The sequence below is a fragment of the Apodemus sylvaticus genome, chromosome 16 (genome assembly GCF_947179515.1).
Source record: "Apodemus sylvaticus chromosome 16, mApoSyl1.1, whole genome shotgun sequence".
Taxonomy (NCBI): domain Eukaryota; kingdom Metazoa; phylum Chordata; class Mammalia; order Rodentia; family Muridae; genus Apodemus; species Apodemus sylvaticus.
In genome coordinates, this window is record NC_067487.1 from 17,294,640 (window position 1) to 17,314,298 (window position 19,659).

The following is a 19,659-nucleotide window of genomic DNA, read 5'->3' on the forward strand; positions in this document are numbered from 1 at the left end:
ACCAGCGTTTGAGCGCAAACAAGGCTCTTTTCTGCTCCAGCGCAGGGTTTGGTTTTAAAGGACTGATAGACAGCCCTCTGAAGTAGGCAAGGGCCACCTCATTAACCCAAGAGGTCAAATCTCATCTCCAGTACAAATTCTAAATCCAATCTGCTGCATCCTCGACAGTTCAATACATCAGGGTCAGAAGCCTCACCAGCACGTACTGATAATTCAATTCTAAAGTACGCGGGGTTTTACATATCATAATTTAGATTAAAGGAAGTGCTTCTCCAGATTCATAATTATCTTGATTGTTAAATATGACCCTAAATTAACTTCAAACAATCTTGAAGGTTAGTTTATGAAGTATTTAGGGATTCTACAACATACATTTTGGGGAAACTTGGTTTATTTGTATAGCACACATAAACATTCTAAATAAAATATTTTCCTTTTGCAAAAAGAAAAAGAAAGAATCTCATAGATGCTATTGGTCAAATGTGTACCTCAAAGTTCATATGCTAGCAATTTAGTTCCCTGTGCAACTGTGTGGGAGATGGGGTAATAGAAGTGATGTAGGTCAAGGGCTCCACCCTTGTGAATACATTGGTGCTGCTATGGGGGACTAGCTGCTTATCACAGGACTGGGTTCCTTAGTGACTGCGGCCAGCCCATAACTGCGGCCGCCCGTATCTGCGGTCAGGTCTATCCCCCTGTCTCTGCGGCACTTGGTCTTCTTTCCTTTCCCCTCCTACCACGTTTCTATACAGCACATTGGAATTTTTCAGATTCTTGGACTTCCCAGACTCTAGAATGTAAATCAATAAATTCACAACATTGTCAGGTATGTCGGGGCAAGCATTAGTCCCAGCATTCCAGCGGCCTCAGCGATAGGATCTCTGCGAGTTCAAGGCTAACCTGTTCTGCATAATGAATTCCAAACTACCCATGGCTGCATAGCAAGACTCTTTCTCACACAGATTGTATATATATATATACACACACACATACATATACACACACATATACTCTATGTATATATATAAACATATATATACACACACACATACATACACATATACATATACACATACACACACACATATATATACTATATATATATATATATACACACATACATACACATATACATACACACACACACACATATATATCCCGAGTTGTGGGCATTCCGCTTTAACAACAGAAAATACCTGAATGTAAGAGACAAGCCCTAGATCAGGTAGCCAGAAACATTTTGGCTGAGGAGGTGGCTGTGAAGCCTGCTGACAGAGAAGAGGCTAAGGAGACATGACAGGGCCTTGAAATAGAATCCTTGATGGTGGTGACTCGGCCAGGGAGGGATAGGTGCATACACAACTCCCAATATCCTCTGCGCTCTGTCAATGCCAACACCTGCACGGCAGCTCAGCAATCCAACTCCACCCACCCTGGGGTTCCAAACACCCTCCTTAAAGTCAGTGTCACCCAAGGCAGCATCTGAACACCTCCACCCTACCCCACAGACCCACAAAGGCATCTGGACCAGCTAGAGTTCACACGACACTTCACCTGCACGCTAAGAGCCATTTCTGGGTCAAAAGGACAAACACAAAGAGGAAGTGAAATATGATGAAACTGGGTCACTCGACAACTCAAAATGTAGCCCAGCCTGGGAACCGAGGCCCGAAGCAGAAAACAAAGGTTGCTTCTTGAAGGTGAGGCCATCTGTGGGGGTGGGGACTTCAGTGAAGATGAGGGGGAGGCCTCCGTGTGGGTGGGGACCTCTGTGGGGAAGGGAACTTCTGTGGAGGAGGGGCCCCGTGGGGTGGGGACTTCGGTTGAGATGGAGGCTGTGTGGCTGGGGATTTCCGTGTGGGGGGAGGCCTTTGTGGGGGTAGGAAGGCCCCGTAGAGGTGGGGATCCCTGTGGGAATTAAGGCCCTCCGTGTGCTAGGGAAAATCTCTATTTCCTTCTCTAAAAGCTTGCTAGGAAAAGCAAGCTCTGGGAGGCAGCTGGGGTTTCCAATGAAGAAGCGAGCTGACTGCTGTCTCTGGTAGAGATCCTTACACTGGGGGCTATGCGCCTAAATGTTAGGGTCTTGCAATAGCGAAGGGAATTGAGAATCAAGGGTGCAGTGACTTTGAGGTGTTGCTGGCAGTCTTCCCCTGATGCACTGTCAGCTTTACCCGGGCCTCAGTCCTGACCACGTGCTACTCTGTGTCAGCAAGAGCACCATCGGGAAGGTCTCAGTGCCGACCCCAGGTTATCCTATGTCATTAAATCTGTGTTTTACTGTGGAGAGTTTCCTACTTTTCTAGAAACGTAGCGATTTATCATTGAAAACAAAGATTTCTCATATTAGCCTACCACCATTCTTCGACACATTCATATCAACTTAGTATGTTTGGGGTTGGATCACGTTAGAACATTTAGTCCTTTTTAAATTGACGGGGACTTGAGTTTCTTTTAGAAAATGATGAATTTGAGATAGGGATTAGGATCGCTTTTCTAACAACCTCCAAAATGGCCCTAAACATACTTATGTCGTTTTGTTATGAGAAGTGTAATAAAATAAAAATACTGTCAGTACGACACTCCATGTCTGGAGTCACAACCAGGAGTGTGACCCTGAGCAGTCGGCACTCAGCGTGCTTCTGCGTGGGCACTGTGTGTCATCCCACGAAGGTCTTTCCAAATAAACGCAAATCAACAGGACCAAGAATCACGTGGCAGAATCCCAGTGTCTGTCACGATTTGTAGATATAGCATGAATTTGGTGTTTTATCTTTTATGATGAGAAATTCCTCACAAAAAAGTTACTACTAGCAACACAAAAGCCACCTACCCATGTACTGTCTCATTGAGAAACACACACTGGGGGAAAAAAATAACCTTTAAGAACAATGAGGAAGACCCAGAATATGATCCGAAATATAATCAGAGAAAATAATAAAATATACATGAAGCCAAGAAAACAGTGTCATGTCACCATTTGTCCTAATCATTTGTACTGTGAAGAAATCTTTACCACACCAGTGGAATCCTGCATTCCTCTGTCCTACCGGATACCCACTCCTTCCTCAGGGAAAGGTCAGATGCCATGACCTGCCTCCCACTCCCACTGTGAGCACACCTGTCTCTATGCTGTTCTCAGTACCAGAGGAAAAGGTAACCTCAAGTTCCACTCCTCAAACTCAGCCCCTTCCGGTCCACTCCCTCCTCAAACTCAGCCCCTTCCGGTCCACTCCTCCTAGGTCAACAATAATGTTGCTATCTGTTGCTCCCTTCTCTACCAACTCCGCCAAGCTTCCGAGCACCCACCCAGACATCCAGGATTTTGCAGAATAACCAGCAAATGCTAGGGAAAACACAGAAAACGTGCAAGGATGCAGGTCACGCTACTTCTGAGTAAGCACTGAATCAAGAGTCTTGGGTTGCTAAGCCAAGAAAGCCGTCAACTCTGCAGCATGTAATTCACTAACTTATTGAAAGGGACGAAGACACCTGTAGCTGTAGCATCTGTTGAGGTTCACTCCCTGAGTTGTGAGTAGCACCTTCTCGGTCCCCCCCCCCCCATGGCGGAAGAAGGGAAGGAGCCCCGTGGAGTCTCACGTGTAGGGGCACTAATCCCATTCACCACAGCTCTACCCGAGAATCATGTGTAATTTGGAGAGGCCAGGAGCGTTCAGAGGAAGTTGGGGGAAAGGATTCTTAGGCTGCTAGAACTCCACCAGTGACCAAGTTAGGAATACTCTGAGATCAAATCACATAGGGAACCAGAAATAGAGAGCCATTTTATTGTAGCAAGGAGGAGACAAATGAAAGAGAGAATTGTAACACACACACACACACACACACCACCCTCTTCAAGTACAGTCTGGGCTCCTCAGATCTCTGTGGAAACTGATGCTGAACCGGCCAGGGACGCTAACTGAAGGCGGGTCTCACTCTCTCTGCTGGCCTCTATTGGCTTCTCAGGAGAAATGTGAACCTGGAACTGCCCCACAATGTTCCTCTCCACAGACACTTTCTTGAGTCACCCCACTTGGTAACGCTGGCTTCCTCAGCACCTTCCCCTGTGACATCATTCCCACCAAATGCTCCCCAGAACTTTCGCTTACTCATAAGTCTGCAAGAACTACACTGCAACAGGCCCAGCGAGGCACCAAACCTCCCGCTTCAGTCCTTGGATCTGAGGCAGAGTCACCTATGGAAGTAACTGTCCAGGAAGTCACAGGCCCACAAAATTCAAAATCCCCAAAACCTGGACAAAACCCCTAAGGGGATGCACCCCATGACCCTCAAGCTGATAACTGACATTCCCAGCCACTTGGGGTCATCTAACCAAACGAGCCAACCCTCTCAGATTTTACCCTCCATTTTAGCTGGATTCATTTCCTCTTTCCCACCCACACTGAAAGCCCCCTCCCCCCCGCATCAAGCATTCTGCAGTGCTGTCCTCGGTGGTCCCTATCCCCTGGCTCTTGCTCCTCTAATTCATATGGAGAGTGAATAGAAAGCCGGTGGGCAGAATCTGGCAAGATTGCAGCATAAAGTTCTAAGCCATAGAAACACTTTGTCTCCCTAGAGAAAAGGAGGAACATGCTGGGCCTGGTGGCGCAAGGTTTTACGTCCAGCTAATTAAGAGGTAAGGTAGGAGGATCACAAGTTCAAGGCTAGGCTGGGCAACTAATTGAGATCATATCTCAATTTAACAAAAAAAAATACTATTTATTTATTAAATGTGAGTACACTGTAGCTGTCTTCAGACACAACAGAAGAGGGTGTCAGATCTCATTATGGATGGTTGGGAGCCACCATATATGGTTGCTGGGATTTGAACTCAGGACCTTCGGAAGAGCAGTCAGTGCTCTTAACTGCTAAGCCATCTCTCCAGCCCTCTCAATTTTTTTTAAGAGCTGGATATATCGTTCAGCAGTAGAGCACTTGGCTACCCTGTGTGTGTGTGTGCTGTAGGCTCTGTCCCTTGTGCTGGGATGTGAGGAATGGGGTGAGGATATTGCTCTTCCTAAACTGACGTCCCAAGCTTTCCCCTTCCGGCCAGCATATAAGGCTACCCACCGCCCATCTATGTCTCCTTCCCTACATGAAGAAATTCACGACCACCACTATATTCTATTTCCATAAACCATCTCAGCAGTCAAAACACAATAGCAACCCAACTGCACCGTTTACGTACGGATCAACCTGTGTCCCTCGCCCTCAATCCCAATACCCTCTTGTCTTGGCCTATTTTGTTACTCTAACTGAATAACCACGGATAGGAGAATTTTTGAAGAATAAAATATTGGTTGTCTGTCCTTCTGGTGGCTGGGAATCCCAGGAACATGATGTCATCACCAGGTAAGTGCCTCTTGCTGCAGTGTCATGTGACAGAGCAAGCACGCCAGCTCTGGGCTTCTTTCCCTTTCTGGGGTCTTGTGTTATGATCTCATCTAACCCTAATTAGCACCCCTTAATGTTTCTACTTGCAAATCCCATTAAAATGAATTTGAGGATTACATTTCCAGCATGTGAATTTTTAGGGGGCACTTTAAAAGCCTAGCATCTCTTCCTCCACCCGCTAAAACCTCCTGCCACTTCTTCCTGGCTCCCCTGCGACAGCGTCACATCCACAGCACAACCATCTTACCCATAGTCACTAACTTGCTTCCCTCCTTGTTCCCAACCCCCGGAGATCAGATACGTCTGTGTCATCATTCTGTTCCCAGCAGCAAGAATAACGACACACCTCATTTACTTGTACTCGTTTGGATCAGTTGGGCAGCCTGAGAGCATTCGTGCACAGAGCAAGATAAAAAGGCAGACAGGCCAAATGGGGCTGAGGGAAAGTGATTAGCTAAATCTGTGCAGAAATCACCGGAACTGCCTTTAGAGGTGTCTCTGAGGCTCGTGGCTGCTACAGTGCAGAGGCAACCTGATTGGTTCTTCTAAAAGAAAGCAAAAAGCACCGAGCTGCTGAGGTCAGCTCTGCTTTTGCTGGTACTGAGGAGTGAGGCTCAGAGACAGCCTCACAAAGAGCTACTGTGTCCATCAGGAAGCCATTGCTCGAGAAACATTTGCGGAAGGCTCACTATCTAAGGGCTATAGCTGTTTTTAATGGACTGAGTCCTTTCTATTTTGAAGGCCCCCTTTCAAACCCGCTCTCCCATACTGGGGCAAGAGGAAGACAGTCCAGCTCACCTGGAACCATCACATCTTCTAGCCATCTGCCTTTCAGATCCTCTACTGCCTCAGGTATACCATATGATCCTTCCAACTCCCTTAATCACATCCCTGGGGATCCAGGCAAGCCTTCCGAGTCTTCGAACAGCTAGAGCTCACCTCTTCTTCATTCCTGGTTTACCTGTGGCAAAAGTTCTCGGCATTAACCTTACTCCTTCTCTTGAACCTATAAAACACACTACACTAAGTGCTAGCTTGCACTAGCATTGCCAAGCTACCCAGATCTGCACTGTGCCCTCGGCTACAAAGTCCTGGAGACTCTGACATGGAACTCAGATGGCCCCTTTCAAACCCGCTCTCCCATACTGGGGCAACAGGATGGACTGTTTGGTTCAACTTGGTGAACCAGCAGTGCCTTCCCCAGGTGAAGGAAAGCTCTCAGGGGCAAGTATAGCCCTCGGACTCCTGCTCCAAACCTGGATCCAGCACCAGACTGAACATACGCTCAGCTGTGTCTTCTGGTAACCAAGTCAAAGAGAAATGTAATTATTTCTTTCTATCATTGTGATAAAACACCACAATTGAGGCAACTTAGGGAAGAGTGTATTTGGGCGTATGTTCCAAGGGTTAGAGTCTCTCAGAGTGGAGTGAAGACATGGCACCCTGCGTGGGGAATGAAGGACTCACATCTTAAAGCATAAGCCAGAAGCAGAGAGGGCAAACCTGAGATGGCCCCAGGGACATGCCTTCTCCAACAAAGCCACACCTCCTAAGTCTCTCAAACAGCACCGTCAACTGGGGACCAACTATTCAAATGCCCGAGACTGTGGGGAACATTTCTTATTCAAAGCAGCACAAAGGATGAACAAGGAATTTTGATTCAATGCATTAGTTAGGTAAAAAATAATTCTAAGTGATGCAAAAACAACCACCCACCTTCCAACAACAGTGTCTTTATTCTGTCCTGGAATCACTAACTGTAATTATGTAATATTAGAACATGGTCTGATGAGCTGGGTTTTCTCATGGTATTCTTTTAAGCAATGGAATGCTGAATTTATGAAAACGGATATGCTTCATGGCTCCTCCTGATACCTACCATCAAGAACTGTGATGGATGGCCATCAACCCCATGGGACGCTTTACATTTAAAGTAAATATAATTAAAAGTTCATTTCCCGAGGGCATGAAGAGATGGCTCAATAGGTAAAGTGCTTGCGATGCAAACGTGAGGACCTGAGTTCAATCCCCAGCGCCCACACAAAAAGCCAGGCAGAGTGGTGGTTGCTCATGGCCCAAGCTCTAGAGGACAGAGAGACAAGCAAAGCAGCTCCTAGCAACTCAATAACAGCCAGTCTAAGTAAAATGGCAAGCTCCAGGTTCAGTGAGACACCGTCTCAAAACGATGATAGAGCTTACAAGAGGAAGGCACCCAATGGTGACTGCTGACATCCACACATAGCCTCACAGGTGACCGTGGGTCCACGTTCCGGCTCCACCATGTGGGACACGCTGTTGGGAAGGCGAACCGTGGGGGATTTGATTGTACTGATCCCAGGCAGCCACCTTTGGGTGTCAGGCTGTAGGGAAGTGCTGAAACACTGCTCGGAGTGGGATGAAGGTAAAAGGGGCTAAAGTTGGGGTTTTTCTGACTCCCAGACCTCCAGCTGTTGGGGTGTCACACAGAGGGATCAGGAATGAAGGATTGAGGGTCCATGGGCCCATTGCTAGGCCGGGGCCATTGGGGGTCCGCACGGGCTGAGGACAGCTACTAGCCTGGGCCAGGGAGTGGGAACTCCAACTTAGCTCATCAGCGAAGGTAGCTAAGGTAGTGGCAGTTGTTTGGTAGCACAGAGAGGTCTTCTTTGAGAGACTTAGGCTGCGGGTCTGTAGGCGTAGGTCTCCATGCTTCCCAGGGTGGATATTGGTGAAAGAGACACTCCATGTTTGTCCATACCGCGTATTGACTGTTCGTCATGACAAATGAATGTTTACCAACTTCTTGGGGCGGACCAGAGATTAAATATCTTTTGCAGGGGGAATGTGGGGGAAGGGAAGCTCATTGGATAACTCCTCAGGGCCTTTGGGTACCTAATTTGTGTGGAGAACTCTGTCTGGGCTACATGACCAATGTGGGGAGCGTGGCACAAGTTCCGGGCCAGGAATCTAGTAGGGAGCAGGGAGGCGCCTACCGTCTCCGGGGTGTACCTGAGTTCCGGGCTCTCACACCCGCTCTCCCTTACCAAGTTTCCCGGCATGGTCTACTGTCCCACAGTTCCTCCTTTCCTTTTTATAAAGGAGCAGCGTTACTGGAGTGACTGTCTCTAATGATACTTGTAATGAAATTTTTGAGTAGGGCAGAAGGGTCAAAATAAAACACAACATAAACCAGAGGGGTAACATAACATAATGGTCCACTGTCCCATAGGTCTGCATGATATACACACACACACACACACAGAGAGAGAGAGAGAGAGAGAGAGAGACTCCAGTCTCCTGGTTCTCAACCTTCCTAACACTGGGACCCTTTAATACAGTTCCTCTTGTTGTGGTAACCACAACCATAAAATTATTTCATTGCTACTTCATGTTATTTGCTACTGTTATGAATAGTGATGTAAATACCTGTATTTTCCAATAGTCTTAGGCGACCCCTATGAAAGGATTATCTGAATCAAAGGGGTTGCAAAAAGGTTTTCCTATCCATATTCTAGGTGTTCAAGAGCCCCCAAGAACCTACTACTCACTGCAATGGGCAAGGCAAGTGTAGACTAATTTCCCTCATGGCCAATTCTCTACTGAACAGTGCATAGGCGGACATTCTTGGTAGTTGAGTTCACTTCAATGAGCCTTTGCTCTTTTCTGTGTAAAATGGGGATAATGTATGTAAATGAGATTTAAATTATATGCAAATGAGATGCTAGATATGAAAATATCTTATAATTATAATCGACAAACTTTGACAAGCCACCAAAGTTGTATCTTTCCCACTGTTATAGGTGGGACTGGGATGCTGGTGGCTTACGGATATCATCAAGGTAAAGCCACTGGTAACTGCGGATGTCACCAAGGTGTAGCCAGTAGGTCCAGGTAAGAATGTTCACCAGCTGGAGTCAGTCAGCAATAGAAACGCCACCTTACAGAGAAGAGGACTCCCAACTCCAGAAGGTGCTCAGACCCGATGCTACTCAAATGTGAGTGTGCGTCCAGGAGAGCTGGAGAGGCCCAGGGATCCCCATCTCACCTCCGGGGACTCTTGTTAGGGAGGCTTGGGGAAGGCTGGGTATCTGCATGGGTTTCCTGCTGAACAGCAGGAAATGCTGCAGCCAGCGCATGCTCGCATGCTCACACTGCGAGCTGGGGAACCATCAGAGCAGGGGAGAGGGCACGCCTGACACCACGTGGGAGGTTGGACTGTGCCGCTTTCTGAGCCAACTCCACCGATCTCAGCGGGTCCCATCAGCACTCCAGAATGTACTCGAGATGCCTCGAAAGTCAAAGGGCCCGAGGACCCCTGCAAGGTGTGTCCCTGTGTAACCATCTCAAGAATACCAACTCGCTGCATTTTAATAGTTCCACGGGTGGAAGGAAATGTCTTCACATAATGCGAGACATGAAGAAAAACTCCTTGATGTAGAGTTGTAGATGCCGCGGTCACCAACAGTGAGTTCGAAGCTTGATCAGAGCGGCTTTTTAAGCTGCAGAGGCACGTGACTCAAAAGAGGGGCTGCGTTAATAGTTATAACATTTCAGAATCATGGCCGGCAAGGAGACTTGTAAGGCGGGCATTTTGCTCCATTCTTTCCTCATCCTGGGCCACGGTCGTGAGTCTGTAACAAAGTCCAGGTTACCACTTCCTACGTCACACCCAGGCTTGTCCCCGAGCTTTCCAGTAACTTTAATAGTACTAAATAATAATGGGCAAGCATGGAAATCCTTTACATGAATATCAGCTTATGAATGGAGAAGCCAACATGTGACACACTCCTCCAAAGTAGCATAGCACTCGGCAATAAATAAATAAATAAATAAATAAATAAATAAATAAATAAATAAGTAAAATGAACAATGCCTTCAATCCCCACACTTCAGAGGCAGAGGCAAATGGATCTCTGTGAGTCTGAGGCTAGCCTGGTCTACAGAACTAGTTCCAGGACAGCCAGGGCAGTATACAAAAATACTCTGTCTCAAATAAACAAAAAACAAAAAAACCAAATAACTAATGCACACAGCAGGAATGAAGCTTGAAGCTTAAAACTTGATGCAAACTCAAATGAGGTCAGACACAAATGCTATTATCATGTAGAACTTTAGGAAAGGAGAGACTGATGTCATATTGAAATAGATCAGACCCTGAATGAGGACTAACAGGAAACAGCCCTAACTGTCCTTTAGGTCCTGGGGATCTGAATGAGAAGGGGTCCCTTACGTTCATATAAATGCTTGGCCCACAGTGGATGGAACTCTTTAGGAAGAAAGAAATTGAGGAAGACCTCAGAAAATGGAAAAATCTTCCATGCTCATGGATTGGCAGGATTAATATAGTTAAAATGGCCATTTTGCCAAAAGCAATCTACAGACTCAACACAATCCCCATCAAAATCCCAACTCAGTTCTTCATAAAGTTAGAAAAAGCAATTCTCAAATTCATCTGGAATAACAAAAAAACCAGGATAGCTAAAACTATTCTCAACAGTAAAAGAATTTCTGGGGGAGTCAGTGTCCCAGATGTCAAACTTTACTACAGAACAATAGTGATAAAAAACTGCATGGTATTGGTACAATGTCAGGCAAGTGGATCAATGGAATAGGATTGAAGACCCAGAAATGAACCCACACACCTATGGTCACTTGATCTTTGACAAAGGAGCTGAAAACATCCAGTGGAAAAAAGGTAGCCTTTTCAACAAATGGTGCTGGTTCAACTGGAGGTCAGCATGCAGAAGAATTCGAATTGATCCATTCTTATCTTCTTGTACTAAGCTCAACTCCAAGTGGATCAAGGACCTCCACATAAAACCTGACACACCGAAACTAATAGAAAAGTAACTGGGGAAGACCTTTGAGGACATGGACACAGGGGAAAAGTTCCTGAATAGAACACCAATAGCTTATGCTCTAAGATCAAGAATTGACAAATGGGACCTCATAAAATTACAAAGTTTCTGTAAAGCAAAGGACACTGTCAAAAGGACAAAACGTCAACCAACAGATTGGGAAAGGATCTTCACCAACACTAAATCCGACAGAGGGCTAATATCTAATATATACAAAGAATTCAAGAAGGTAGAACCCAGAGAACCAAATAACCCTATTAAAAAGTGGGGTACAGATCTAAACAAAGAATTTTCACCTGAAGAAATTCAGATGGCTGAGAAGCACCTTAAGAAATGTTTAACATCATTAGTCATTAGGGAAATGCAAATCAAAACAACCCTGAGATTTCACCTCACACCAGTCAGAATAGTTAAGGTTAAAAACTCAGGAGACAGCAAGTGTTGGCAAGGATGTGGACAAAGAGGAACACTCCTCCACTGCTGGTGGGATTGCAAGATGGTACAACCATTTTGGAAATCAGTCTGGAGGTTCCTCTGAAAACTGGGCATGACACTTCCGGAGGACCCTGCTATACATCTCCTGGGCATATACCCAGAGGATTCCCCGACATGCAATAAGGACACATGCTCCACTATGTTCATAGCAGCCTTATTTGTAATAGCCAGAAGCTGGAAAGAACCCAGATGTCCCTCAATGGAGGAATGGATACAGAAAATGTGGTATGTTTACACAATGGAATACTACTCAGCAATTAAAAGCAATGAATTCATGAGATTCTTAGGCAAATGGTTGGAACTGGAAAATACCATCCTAAGTGAGGTAAACCAATCACAAAAATATACACATGGAATGCAATCACTGATAAGTGAATATTAATTAGCCCAGAAGCTCTGAATTCTTAAGACACAATTAGCATATCAAATGATACCTCAGAAGAGGGAAAGAGAGGACCCTGGTTCTGAAAAGACTTGATCCAGCATTGTAGGGGAGTACTAGGACAGAGAAATGGGAGGGGGGTGATTGGGAAATGGGCAGAGGGAACAGGGTTTATGAGACCGATACGGAGGGGGGAATCTGGAAAGGGGAAAACATTTGGAATGTAAAGAAAGAATATAGAAAATTTTAAAAAATTAAAAATTAAAAAAAAAAATAGAAGTAGGAGGTGTGGCCTTGTCGTATGGGGGTGTGGCCTTGTAGGAGGTATGGCCTTGATGGATGGGATGTGGCCTTGTTAAAGGGGGTGTGGCCTTGTTGGAGGTGTGGCCTTGTTGGAGGAGGTGCAGCCCTGGGAGTGGGATTTGAGGTTTCAGAGCCCAAGTAGGTTACAGTGAGCTCTCTCTGCCTTGTGCTTGTTGACCAGATATAAGTTCTCAGCTATTGCACCATGCCTGCCTGCCTGCCTGCCTGCTGCCTGCTGCCTGCCTGCCTGCTGCCATGCTCCCCACTATGATGGTCCTGGACTCTAACTCTCTGGAACAGTGAGCCCCCTCATGGTATTTTTGTCACAGCAACCAAAAAGTCACTAAGACACAAGTTGATAGAATACTTTAAATCTTGATTGCCATTGTGGTCACATATATATGTACACACACATACAGAAATATACACATGTATATGTTTTTATATACATACAATATCTTCTTTTTAGTATAAATTTAAAAAACTGATTCTTTGAAACCAAAAGTATTCAGCTGAAGCTATGGCTCAGTAGTTAAGAGCACATGTGACCTTGCAGGGGACCTGAGTTGAGTTCCCAGCACACACCTAAGGCAGCTTACAATCTTGTGTAACTCCAGCTCCACAGGATCCAGTGACCTCTGGCCTTTACAGGCACATGTGTTCACATGCACAAAAAACCTTTACATACACACACACACACACAAAATTAGAAATTAAAACATAAATCTTAGCCGAGCAGTGGTGGCGCATGCCTTTGATCCCAGCACTTGGGAGGCAGAGGCAGGCGGATTTCTGAGTTCAAGGCCAGCCTGGTCTACAAAGTGAGTTCCAGGACAGCCAGGGCTACACAGAGGAAACCCTGTCTTGAAAAACAAAACAAAACAAAACAAAAAACCATAAATCTTTTAAAAAGTAAACTGTCATTTCTTCTTCACCAGGTTCACTTCAAGCTGACTTTAAAACTGTAAAACACCAGCTGCCCTTGTGAGAAGGCCGGGTGCCAGGCATGGGGAACAGTTCTAAAATGTTTGTCTTTTCCCACTTTTTAAATTTTTGGGATTATGAAGTTATATTAGCTGTTTTAAAAATTAAGAAAAGGAAGCTGGGCTATGGTGGTTCACGCCTGTAATCCCAGCACTCTGGGAGGCAGAGGCAGGCGGATTTCTGAGTTTGAGGCCACTCTGTTCTGCAGAGTGAGTTCCAGGACAGCCAGGACTATACAGAGAAACCCGCTCTCCAAAAAACCAAATCCAAAAAACCAAAAAAAGAAAAGGAATTTTGAAAGGGTGTTCATTGTAAGTTAAATGAGTAAGACTGTGCATTCTGAAGCCTGGTCTAGTCAGTCCCAGGACTACTGAACTGTAGTCCAGTTTGTTTCCACTGTGGGAACCTTGATTCTAAAGACTGGCATTCTACGCAGCCTACATTTAATCTTACTTCACCATGATATGACTAAACCTCTATTTTTGGCACTTCTTCACGTGCTAGCATTTCTCTTAAGTATATCATATATAAGAATATGCATGCATGCCTGATTAAAGAATGCTATGTTTGCAGTCTTACCCCCTAAGTGTATGTCATTAAATCAGCATCTTTGAACTTTAGCTCAGTCTGCAACACTGCAAGACCCAGCCGGCCCGCATGTCACATTGTGCTTCTTTTATCCCAAACTACATTTGTAGAGTTCATCTGCAATGATCCATTGTCTTTGTGGCTGTTGTCTCTGGTAGGTTTGAATAGGTTTAACTCCCACAGACTCACATGTTTGAAAGCTTGGCCTATGGGAAGTGGCACTATCAGGAGATGTTGGAGGAAGTGTGTCACAGTGGGGGTGGGCTTTGGGGGGTGCCTAGTGCTCAAGATCTGCCCAATGCAGAAGAGTGCCTCCTTCTGGAAGCCTTCAGGTCAAGATGCAGAACTCTCCTCCAGCATCATGTCTCCAAGCAAGCTGCCATGCTCCCACCATGATGATAATGGACGGAACCTCTGAAACTGTAAGCCAGCCCCAATTAAATCTTTATAAGAGTCATCAATGGTCATGGTGTCTCTTCATAGCAATGAACTGTCCATGGTAGGAATAAGTGATCACCAATTGGTTTACCCATTTTAATACTTATGCACATTTCACAGGACTTTTTTATTGTCCTTAAAGAAAAATTGAGTTCAAACATTAAACACAACATTTCTGGCAAGCACTGGACCCCAAGTGTATCCCCATAGCACCTCGACAACCTCATCAACATTTTATACCCTTGGTGCTTTTCTCTACCAGATTAACTTATAGATGAAATACTGAGTATTCCTTTAAAATCATCTTTCTTTCGCTGGGTATATTCCTTACAGTTAGACAGTTCCCTCGGTCCAAGATCTACTAAAACCACCTCTGTTCATCACCGCCCAGTTTCGGCGCTATCCATGAAGACCCTAAGTCTCTCCCTTCCGCAATGACTCTGTCCCAGCAGACCATCGCAAGGTGAATTATCCTTCCTCAAAACATCCACCCATATGTTTGCTGGATATATACTAGAGATAACCCAACCTCCTGGGACCTGCTTCAATCCCTGCTTTCCAATGCACAGCACTGCTGTTGTAGATCAGGGGCAGGTAGTCAGTGTGGGAATTCCTGAGTCAAATTCAAAATCCCGAAAGCAATTATTAGCATTAGGTATTAAATTATGCGAAAGTTAACTTCTCCAAGAACGGAATGGCAGCAATGATGAATGAAGTGTCCGTTGCTTTTGCTAAAATTTCGGGAGGAGGGGTTGCAGGAATTCTACCGCCCATTATGTTTTCAACATATTGACTTCTTCATATTGGTTTTTTTTTATAGAAAACAAAAGCATTAGCATTTCCAGGACACAAAATATTAAAGAACCAAATGAAGTCATCTATAACCAGGAATGATGACTCACACCTAGTCTTAGTGCTCAGGGAACTGAGGCAGGAGGATGATCTTGAGTTTGATACCAGTTTGGGTAATAGAGTAATAACCTGTTTGTTTTGTTTTGTTTTGTTTTTTAAAGTTGGACAGTGGTGGCTCATGTCTTTAATCCCAGCACTCAGAGGCAAAGGCAAGCGGATCTCTGTGAGTTCAAGGCCAGCATGGTCTACAGAGCAAATTCCTGGACAGCTGGGGCTACACAGAGAAATCCTGTCTGAAGGGAAAAAGGTAATGAAAACCAAGATAGGCTCATTTGAGAAGAAATAAACTAGCTTTTAAAAAAAGTCTTAAGCTTTAAACAGGATATTTTAAGTCCAAAGATTCAAATAAGGAAAGTTTAAAAACAGTTATGGTGGGGCTGGAGAAATGAAATGGCTCAGTGGTTAAGAGCACTGACTGCTATTTGGAAGGTCCTGAGTTCAAATCCCAGCCACCACATAGTAATGCTTTCTTCTGGAGTGTCTGAAGACAGCTACGGTGTACTTACATATGATAAATAAAATAAATCTTTTTAAAAACAGTTATGGCATCAATAAAAATAAGTTCTAAGGTTCAATGGATTATAACACAAAAGCAGCAACTGCTTCAGGATTCTGAGAGCAGGAGGGTTATCTGTCAGAGGAAATGCATGCGTGGAATTCAGCTACTGCAAACAGGAAAAAGAAAACAAACAAGATTCTAACCAGGTTCCATCTGTGGCCACTGTCTGTCCTCCCATCAGAGTGGTAAGTAAGAGGAACATGAGAGAATACTCGTGAAAATTATCAAATATACTTTTTAATTATTTATACAAAAAAAATAGTTCCAACAATGGTTCTGAAAGATGTCACAGGGAGGCTAGAGCTGTGGCTCTGTCAGGAATGTGCCTGTCACACAAGCATTCAGATCCCAAGTACCACATACAAGCCAAGCGTGATGGCTCCAGCACAGAAGGGCTAGAGACACGCATGTCCCCAGGCTCAGTGACCAACCAACCCAGACACATGTATAAGCTCCAGGGTTGGTTGGAGAAAAACTAACCAGAGCAATTAAAGAGGCCCTCTGGCCTCTACTACAGGCACATACATAGATATAGACCAGAACTACTCACTCTCTCTCTCTCTCCCTTCCCCCCCCTCTCTCTCACACACACACACACACACACACATGCATACATGTAAGAATACATCACTGGAAAAATGTTTGTAACTCTTGACATTACACTTCATCTTAGCCAAAAGGCCAAGAAGCGATAACGCTTGACATTAAGTAAAATCCATCATATAAAAAGAGTTCCAGTAAGTCAATAAGAAGACCAACATCTAAAGTGAAGAAACAAACTAGAGTCATTATAGATAAATAGGCACTGCAGAGAAAAGATAATCATGATGTCCTTAAATACAAGAAAAGCATTCAGTCTTTGACAAATGTAAATTTAAAGCCATACCAGAGTACCCTTTCCACTTACTAGATTTAAAGAGTAAAACGTTTTTCAAAAGCTTCTTGGCAAGGGTGTAGAGGAGCAGGTTGTCACACTCCCTGCTGGTAAGCAAGTGATCTGGTAGAGCCCCAGCATGGTGGCCATTCCATAGGACGGCCATTAAAATGCAAGGGCACACCCATGCCCTCCGACCCAACAGTTTCTCTTGTGGGACTTGCCCTTTAAAAGGTTTCCTAGATACAAAAATGATACACAGTACAAGACTCAGCTATCACACTCAAAATGCACAGCTTGGGAGCCACGTCTGAGCTTCCTTAGGAGGCAAGTTCAGCACTCTTGGAAAGGAATTCTATGCATCGAACAAACAGGGAGTATTCAGCAAGGCACCCACCCTTAAACGGGGAATCTTTACTAGGCCAGCCCACAATCTACACATCACACAGAGCTTCTGCTGAAACAGAAAGAAAGAAAAAAAAAAAAACTCAGAAAGCTAGCAGCCCTCCCCACCCCACCCCCACCCACCCACCACCCCGACCCTGTCCCTCCCCCTCTGAAGGAAGCCGAGGAGCCCGGCGTGGGAAAGAGATTTTCAAAGGGAAAAGATTTTCAAAGTGTTTACATTTTTGTACCTTCACACTTTAGAACTGTGGTGTTTTCAAAAAAATAAAATAAAACTTACATGCTGCTTATTAGTAAATAATTGAGACACAGCCCTAAGACTTGGTGTGCTGCCCAGTCTAGCTCAACATGATATAACCTCTTTATTTAAAGGCTAAGGTAACTTTACAACAGGAAAGAGACCTGAGATAAACTCCAGAAACAGCAATGCTGAGAGAGACCCAACGTTAATTAACATCCACAGGCAGCAACAAGACACAGCTCGTTTTCAGAGTAAACCAAGACCAGCAAGCATCTGAAGAAAACCCTTCACGTTGCTCAAGCTATTAATCTAGGGGAAAAAAATAACAGGCTACATCTCTTTTTATGCATTTATTTATTTCCCAACTTTGGGGTTAAGAAGTCTACGTCCTGTAAATAGGTACTTGTTAGTGAAACTGCTTATTCCGTACTTCGAGGGCTGTGTATGCGGCGTGTATGTAGCCGTGGCCGTGTATGTAGCAAACAAAGGTTTTTCTTCACACACACACACACACACACACACACACACACGATGAACTAGTACCGGGCGATAGGGCTCATCATTCCGTGGAGCCTGAACTGCCTGATGCTTACCTAGGTGGACACTTTCTGGCAAGGCAAACTTGTTGATTGGGGGATTACTCAAAGAAAATCCCTTGCCTAGTCCCTCTGAAGTTGCTCTGAAATTACTCCCCACCCCCACCCCACCTCCATCCCACCCCACCCCTCCCCCACAGCTGTGCGATCTTGGGGCGGGGCGGTGTACCTAATCCACCTGTTTGTGTACCTCCTGCTTCCTCATCTGCAATCAAAGACAGTAAACCCTACCCTCCAGGGGAAAGAACAACAAATCATTCACTGCCCGTCTCTGGTGGCCGACGAAGGCAGCAGCGTTTAGAGTCCAGATATGTCTCTGTGGGTGCAAAAATTAATTCAAGCCCACGGGCCTCCGTACTCCTATATTTGAAAGTCGAGACCTGAGAGTTAACAATACCAGGGTCGAAGTTTTCGAGAGCTCTGGAACATCCCTAGATACAGGAGCACACGTGGGTCAGCTGACCATCACCTCCCCTTGGAGACTGGACACCCGCAGCAAGGGTGACAGCCACTCACAGGGAAGTGCGGCTAGAGGAAAGTTGAAGTGGGTGACTACCTGTTTCAGACAGGTGACCAAGCAAGTGAGGATCAGGCTGTCATTTCCACCGCAGCGGCGCCCAGCTCCCCCCAACCCCCCAGCCAGGCCACATCCGGCCATGGGCGCCCCAAGGTGACCTGCCCTCTGGGGCGCCCCCACCCAGCCAGAGCGCTCACCAGAACAGCAGGTTGGCACCCAGGAAGGCGAGCAGGCTGCGCAGCGGCCTCTTCCAGCTTAGGAGCTCGTCGGCGCGCCAGCCCAGCCACAGCACCGGCTCCCCAAGCAGCCAGGTCAGGGCGGCGGCCACCCTGCAGGCGGCCTCTTCCACCTGCGGCCCCGCGCCCTCCGGCCCTGCCTCCTCCCCGGGAACCCCAGGCCGCGGCGGCTGCTCCTCCGTAGCCGGGCATCCTTGTGTGGCGTGCTCCTCGGGCGCCGGGCTCGCCATCTTCCGCGGTGTTTTGCTGGCGGGGACGGGGATGGGGACGGGGACAGGAGGCGAGCGGGCGGGCGGGCACGCGCGCGCGCGCGCCTGGCGGTGAGCGCCGGGAGAGCAGCGGAGACAACCGGGGGACCGGTCGGGGCGCAGGGTGCGCACCGCGGGGTGCTGGCGGCTGGGTGCCTTGTGACGTCAGGCCTGGCGGCGCCGGGAAAGAGGGTGCGGTCAAGTTCGTGTAGGGGCGGGGCCGCCCTGGGTCTGGCTGCACATCCTGGGCTCCGCTCGGTGGGTGCGAGCTGGGCGGCGTCCCTGGGGAGCTGGGGACCAACGAAAATACTCCCTCTTCCCTTCCAGCTGAGGGGGAAAGGCAGAGGACTCACTCCCCAAGCGGAGGCTGGGGCTTTGGATTTTAAAAGGGGCAAGGGGGCGCATTCTTACTTTCTCCAGCCAGAGCAGACAGTCGACCATCCATTAATGTAGAAGAAAATAACCGGGTGTCCTGGCCATGTATTTCAGCACTCGGGACTCAGCACGCCCTTGTCCAGGTCCCTTGCAGGTACACCCTGCCTAACTGTGTCAGTTACAAACGCTGACTTGGGAAAGGAAGAAAAAGACATTTGGAGTCAAGGAATGACTTCTGGTTTGGCCTTCTGATTTTAAGCATGAGGACTAGCCAGGCC

General features: G+C 46.3%; 1 protein-coding gene across 1 annotated transcript in view; it reads right to left on the minus strand.

The window, feature by feature from the left end:
* The window catches only part of Retreg1 (reticulophagy regulator 1), a 141,235-nt gene extending 122,061 nt beyond the window's left edge, over positions 1 to 19,174 (minus strand). The window contains exon 1 of the mRNA XM_052159555.1: positions 18,720 to 19,174. Within this exon, the coding sequence (XP_052015515.1) occupies positions 18,720 to 18,988 (269 nt within the window). The 5' untranslated portion in view covers positions 18,989 to 19,174. The remainder of the gene's footprint in view (positions 1 to 18,719) is intronic.
* Positions 19,175 to 19,659: the final 485 nt, after the last annotated feature.